The sequence below is a fragment of the Cucurbita maxima genome, unplaced genomic scaffold, assembly GCF_002738345.1.
Source record: "Cucurbita maxima cultivar Rimu unplaced genomic scaffold, Cmax_1.0 Cma_Scf00013, whole genome shotgun sequence".
NCBI classification, from domain to species: Eukaryota; Viridiplantae; Streptophyta; class Magnoliopsida; order Cucurbitales; family Cucurbitaceae; genus Cucurbita; species Cucurbita maxima.
Genome location: NW_019272029.1, coordinates 792,743 through 799,108, shown reverse-complemented (window position 1 = coordinate 799,108; position 6,366 = coordinate 792,743). Strand labels below are relative to the sequence as shown.

The 6,366-nt window shown below is 34.4% G+C and overlaps 1 protein-coding gene across 1 annotated transcript; it reads left to right on the top strand.

Moving 5' to 3' along the window:
• Positions 1–3,931: 3,931 nt before the first annotated feature.
• On the top strand, positions 3,932–6,307 carry LOC111488239 (transcription factor bHLH62-like). The gene is made up of 7 exons (XM_023135935.1): positions 3,932–4,795; positions 4,902–5,132; positions 5,221–5,286; positions 5,388–5,456; positions 5,546–5,626; positions 5,782–5,988; positions 6,084–6,307. The coding sequence occupies exons 1-7, from the start codon at positions 4,094–4,096 to the stop codon at positions 6,204–6,206; spliced, it is 1,479 nt and encodes a 492-aa protein (XP_022991703.1). The 5' UTR covers positions 3,932–4,093; the 3' UTR covers positions 6,207–6,307.
• The last annotated feature ends 59 nt before the right edge of the window (positions 6,308–6,366 follow it).

The window sequence follows — 6,366 nt, the reverse complement described above, 5'->3', positions numbered from 1 at the left end:
AAAAAAAAAAAAAAAAAAAAAAAAAAAAAAAAAAAAAAAAAAAAAAAAAAAGACAAATTAATATAAGTTTATCTCATGTAGGGACAAAACCTAGTTTACTTTCAGTAACATATAATCCATGATGTTTTTTTGTATATATTAATGTTAGTTGTAATGCATTTGTCTCTTCAATTGTCCTTCCTAAAGTACTTATGTACATTTAATTCAATGTAAATTAATGCTAATAATTGTGTATTAAGTATTAACTACCCATCTAATTATTGCTTAATTTGTCTTCAATTTAAACCAAAATTCTTAATTTTTAAATGTTTTTACCGCCCATTGCTAATAGATATTGTTTGTTTTAGCCCGTTACATATTGTCGTTAGCTTCATAACTTTAAAACGTGTCTGTTAGCGAGATGTCTCTACATCATTATAATTTAAAATAAAATGACTTATTATTATTATTATTATTATTGTTAAAAAAAAATAATCAGACAATAGTGAGACCAAATATAACAGAAGCTACTTGAAATATGAAACGGTGTTGGCAATAATTATAAGTAAGCATTTTAATAATGTAAAGACATGTTGGGGTTTGGAATCAATTAAACTTCATATATAATAATCTCTCTCAATCTAAATCACTAATTTTAATATTTATAATATTAATCATAGAAGTCAAATTAGATATTTTTAGTGTAATGTTTGAAAGTTAATAAAATGTTAATAAAAATATTACGAATTTAACCCATCTTATAATCAAAATGTGAGATTTCACGTCGATGGGAGAGAAGAACGAAACATTTTTTATAGGGTGTAGAAACATCTCCCTAAGAGACGCGTTTTAATGGGTCAAAGTGTACAATATCAAAGAGCGGTGGGCTTGTGCCATTATAAATAGTATCAGAGCCAGATATCGGGTGGTGACAGCGAATACATTGGACTCCCAAGAAGAAATGAAGTGTGAGATCTTAGATCGATTGGAGAGAGGAACGAAAAAGAACCCATGATTGCATACGAAGTGTTGGGTCTAAAATTTGGTACTTTTGGGCACTTTTTCAATGACCCAAAAGCCATGCGTTAATGCAACGGTTGCGCCTTATTTTCTTCCTACATTTGTCACCATTTTGTTCATATTCCCTGAGCCGAAGTTGAGAGTTATTTATTTATTAATTTATTAATTTTCTACTAATTACACGAACATTTTTTTAATATTATATTTTTCTTTTATAAAACAATAAACATTAAAGTTTAAGGACTAAAATTGTAATTTAACTTATGATTTAATATCAAACGAGCGAATACATACTAGTCCTTGCATTAATTAATTAAAAAACGATCCAAACTCAAGGGCAAAATAGTAATTTAACCTTATGCGTCTGGTTCATTATTCAAATATTCAAAGTTACGGGTCAAAAAAGAAGTAACATTTATTATTTATTATTATTATTATTATTTGGTTATAACATTTATTATTTATTTATATTTCTTGTATTTACTAAATAATAATTACGGCCCAACATCCAACAACCCTAGCCCTTTCCCAAATTTAGCTTCCAATTTATATTAAGTGGAAACTGCAAAAATAGCATAAAATTTATATAAAAAACTCGAGTTCCTACCCGACCAACTCAGACTACCCAATTTAAAATTATAATTATTAATGTAACTCGAGAATACACTGTTGGGTTGAGTTGTGAATTTGTTCGATTACTCGAGTCACCAGGCTCAATCATCTAAAAGTTTTTATTGGTCTAAAAGATTTTTTCAGTCTAATCCAATTCAACCCGTGTACACTCTTAATAAAAATTCGAGAGTATTTTTGAGATAAAGGGTAAAGGTCGAGATTCGTAAAAGAAAAAAATATTTTAAAAAATAAAATTTTCTAATAAACCAATTGAATGGGAAGAAATTTGAGGAGGATGAAAGAACACGTTTCTAAGGCAATAAAGAATTAGAGACAATGGAGCTGTCTTCCTGCAAAGGTCAATGAGAGGGCTAAGGTTGTTGTTTGGTTCCAAATTTGCTGTATTTCAGCTGTCATATACAAATGCTTTACCTCCCCATACTTTGAATTTCAACTCAAAAGGTACACTTTAATTTATGTTGGGTGATTTTGTACCTACAACTAGCTACCCTACTCGGGTCGATCTTATACCACGATTTTAATATTTGTAAGAGATTCAAAGCTTTACGTGTATGAGTTGTCATTAGGGTTACGTCAGTTGCGTATATCAAATGTAATCTATTCATCGTCAATCGTACCATTAACTCTGACTTCCTAGAGTGTCTCGACTTAATTGCATGCATTATGTTTAAGGGTGAGATCCTAGCGAGGACGTTGAGCTTCAAAGGGAGGTGGATTGTGAGATCTCACATTGGCTGGAGGTGTGAAAACCTCTTCCTAACGTACGCGTTTTAAAAACCTTGAGAGGAAACTAGAGAGGGAAAGTCTAAATATCTACTAGTAGTGGAATTGAGTTATTACATAGTAATTGTCATATTTTCAAGATCATTCTCATTCGGATATGGTTTTGATTTATTCATGCACTCATTTTTTATTCGGACGTCACATACCCACCAGCTTCCACTTAGTTCAGGCACTAATGACTTTTGTCAGACATGGATGGATTTGTTGTACTACAACTTTATGCACTAGAACATGAGCTATGGTGAAAAATGAGTCATCGTCTCGAAAGAAAAAGCTGTCGTCCTTAAACTTTATAAAGGACAAAGTATGGATGTACCTTCGTAAATGGAACCACACTTTATTTTGGGCCATCTTCCAAGCTATTTTAAGCATCAATGTAGACGTTGTTGGTATAGATAGCGACTTTCAATTCTTTTAAGTTTCTCTTAGTCATTCTATCGTTAGGATCAGTCTCATTTTCATGTAATCTCGGTTCATTCATATACTACGAATATACACATAGATGAGTTGTGACCTCGTAATCGTTTCATCTCTAACGGAATTGACCAAAATCTAAAGAAATAAAATTTACAAGTTTATAATACTAAGAAAAATATAATGAAGTTGCATTTTATAAGGGTCAAAACGTTACTTATGAACAACAATACTAGGAATATATGAATATATATATATATATATATAAATTAATTATTTAATAAATTAATCATTGATTATTTTTAATGGGACCCTATAGCCCCATTCCACCTAGCTGCTCCACTGCCTAGAGATAATAACTACTTTAGGAATATTTGAACATATTAAATATGTTTAATTATTATTATGAATAATAATATTAGAAAATAAATACAAAAGGTTTATTAAATGTTTGAAAATAAATAGGTCGATTGTTACAATACCCATCAAAGTTTAAGACGTAAGAAACCAATTCAGTTATATACCCTTCGTTTATTTAGGTGTCACATGCCCACCAACTTTTGCGTTTGTTCGTCTCCAGGCCACAACGTACAGAAAAAAATATTGCTTTGATACAATTTGTAACACCCTATGTCCAAGATTTGGATTCCAGATTCGATACTTGTGTGCCCCGACATTCCCCTGCAATATGGTCATGTTACTTGACTATTCCCACATATCCATGTTCAAGATTTGAAAATCTGAATTGGATACCTGTGTGCCTCGACATTCCCGTCCGACATGATTATGTTATTTGATTATTCCTATAAACCTATGTTCAATATTCGAAATCTAGATTTGATACCTGTGTATCTCGACATTCCCCTCAAACATGGTCAGTTACTTGACAATTCTCACAAACGACACATGTCCTTCCAGTATGCTCAGAATCATGTGATTTTCAGTTCATTCATATATCTTCAAATAGTAAAATCAAAATCTTATTGATGCAATATTTTAATTATATATACAAATTAAGTGTTTTTTTTTTTTTTTTAAAGGTCAAACAAAACAAAATAATCTCCTTTCCCTCTTTCTCTTTCTTTTCCCTATTTATCGTTCTTCTCACTCTCCCAATCCTTCCCCTTCCTCTTTCCCACTTCCCATTCTCTCTCTTTCTTGTTTCTGTAAGTTTGCTTTTGATTCACTTTTAGTTTCCTCCAAACCATTAATCCAACTTCCTTAATTGGGTGAAGCACAGCTTTCTTCTGCAAATTTGTTGTTAATGGAGAACGAATTCTTCCTCAATGCTACTGGAATTCCTCAATCTCTCATGCATTTCGATTCCAATCCTTCCTTGGCGACCTGGCACCACCAGTTTTCGTCGTCTGCCATGGATGTTCCTCCTCAACCTCATCTTCCAGACCTTACTCACTGTTCTTCCTCTCACCAATCGCCACCGGATTGTTTTCTCAGTTCAATTCCTGATCAGAGCTTCCAATTCGATTCGGCTCTGAGTTCGATGGTTTCTTCTCCAGCGGCCTCGAATTCCAACCTAACTAATGAAAGCTTCGTGATCAGACAACTGATCGGGAAATTAGGCGGGAATTCCGAGAGAAGAATCTTGGAATTGAATTCTACTGCCGCATTAACTCCTTCTTCGAGTGTGGCGGAATTTACGTCCGATCCTGGATTGGCAGAACGAGCTGCTAGGTTTTCGTGTTTTGGAAGTAGGAGCTTCAATGACCGTCAATTGACGAACGAATTCGGTAATTACAGATCTCACCTTCCGATTGCTACCGAGAAATTAAGCCGTGTTTCGAGTAGTCCGTCGATCAAAGCCCTCGGATCTGAAACGAATTTGCTAGAACAACACAAGAACAATTCCTCATCGCATGAAGACGAATCGTCTCTCTCGAATCCGGACAAGGCGATTCCGAATCCACGGAAGAGAAAGGCAATTACAAAGGCGAAACTCAAAGAACTGGTAAAATTCCAACTCATATCCCTTAATTCTACATCTGAAATTGCGAAATCACTCCATGAAAATTGAGTTTCGTTTCGTTTTTTTTTTTTTCCCGCCATTGTTGCAGATAGTTGAAGCTCCCGAAAAGGAAATTCCAAAGAAACCGAAAGCAGTGGAACCAAAGGAAAACGAAAAAGGAAACATGAAAACGGAAGAGGATTCGCCGAAAATCGATGAAAAAACAGCGGAAGAGAAGCAAACGAAGGAGAATTCCAAGCCTCCAGAACCTCCAAAAGATTACATTCATGTCAGAGCAAGAAGAGGGCAAGCAACTGATAGCCATAGCCTTGCTGAAAGAGTGAGTGAACTAATTTCAACAATTCTCATTCGGATTCTGATGATCATACTGATCTTCTGTAAATTTCATTTTCTTCTTCTGAATTAAGGTTAGAAGAGAGAAAATCAGCGAAAGAATGAAACTCCTTCAAGATCTCGTACCAGGTTGCAACAAGGTAGAGCAGCAATTAAGAAACTGAGTCAATTTAGATACCACTTTTTCAGCTCTTGGCCATATTGATCTCATTGAAAACTTTCATTTTTTGATCAATTCTAGGTAACTGGAAAAGCCCTCATGCTGGATGAGATTATCAACTATGTGCAGTCATTACAACACCAAGTTGAGGTAAAAAACTAATAAGAACATAATCAAAACTTCATAAACAGTTTAGGAATGAGGATTTTGTAAGTGAATGATTTTGAATTTGGTTTCAGTTTCTATCCATGAAGTTGGCTTCTGTGAATACAACCACCACCCGGGTGGATTTCAACGTGGATTCTCTCATCTCAAAACAAGTAAAATCATCAGCCCTGCTTTACCTTACTTTGTTACCATAGAACATTTCATTTTAATTCATTACATAATTGAAAACTGTGTAACGAATATGAGTTTAGCTCGTCTCGTTCGGTTTATGCTCGATCTTATTATTGTTTGGTTCGGGTTGCGACAGATGTACGAATCGGGCACCAGTTTAAGACATCCACAAATTTCCCCAATAGAATCCTCAGGTTCAAGGTTCTATGGGCACACAAATCCCTCTCTCCCAACCACTTCTCCTTGCTCTGTGGACCCTTTGGACTCTGTTTTACGCCAAAATCTTCCCATTCAACACCCTCCTCCTCTCAACTCATCCTTCCCCCAAAATCATCCCTTGCAGGTAGTTCGTAATTCGTAATTCGTTAAGATTAAGATTGTTCTTGCCGCTGAAAGCCCGACTAACTCTTTTTACTTTCAATTTTGCGTATGATGTAGTATCGGAGTTTCGGGGAAGACGAGCTTCAAAGCATGGTTCAAATGGGGTTCGTCCAAAACCAGACGCAAAACTTCAACATAGGTAATCATGCAGGGTCAGAGCAAATGAAAATTGAACTATGAATCTCTTCATTCAACACCATACACAAAGGCAAGGCAAGGCTGTTGTAAATACAAGAGATTAATTTTCAATCATTCATTAAAAAAAAAAAAAAAAAAAAAAACCCATTTATCCCATTTCTTAGGTCTAATAATTAAGAAGAGACTTTTTTTTTTTTTTTTT

Bases quoted from the DNA above. Each gene is read 5' to 3' on its own strand.
- LOC111488239 (XM_023135935.1), top strand. From the start codon at position 4,094: ATGGAGAACGAATTCTTCCTCAATGCTACTGGAATTCCTCAATCTCTC. The intron at 5,133-5,220 runs GTGAGTGAACTA...TTCTGAATTAAG, and splicing joins GCCATAGCCTTGCTGAAAGA to GTTAGAAGAGAGAAAATCAG. The intron at 5,627-5,781 runs GTAAAATCATCA...GGGTTGCGACAG, and splicing joins ATTCTCTCATCTCAAAACAA to ATGTACGAATCGGGCACCAG.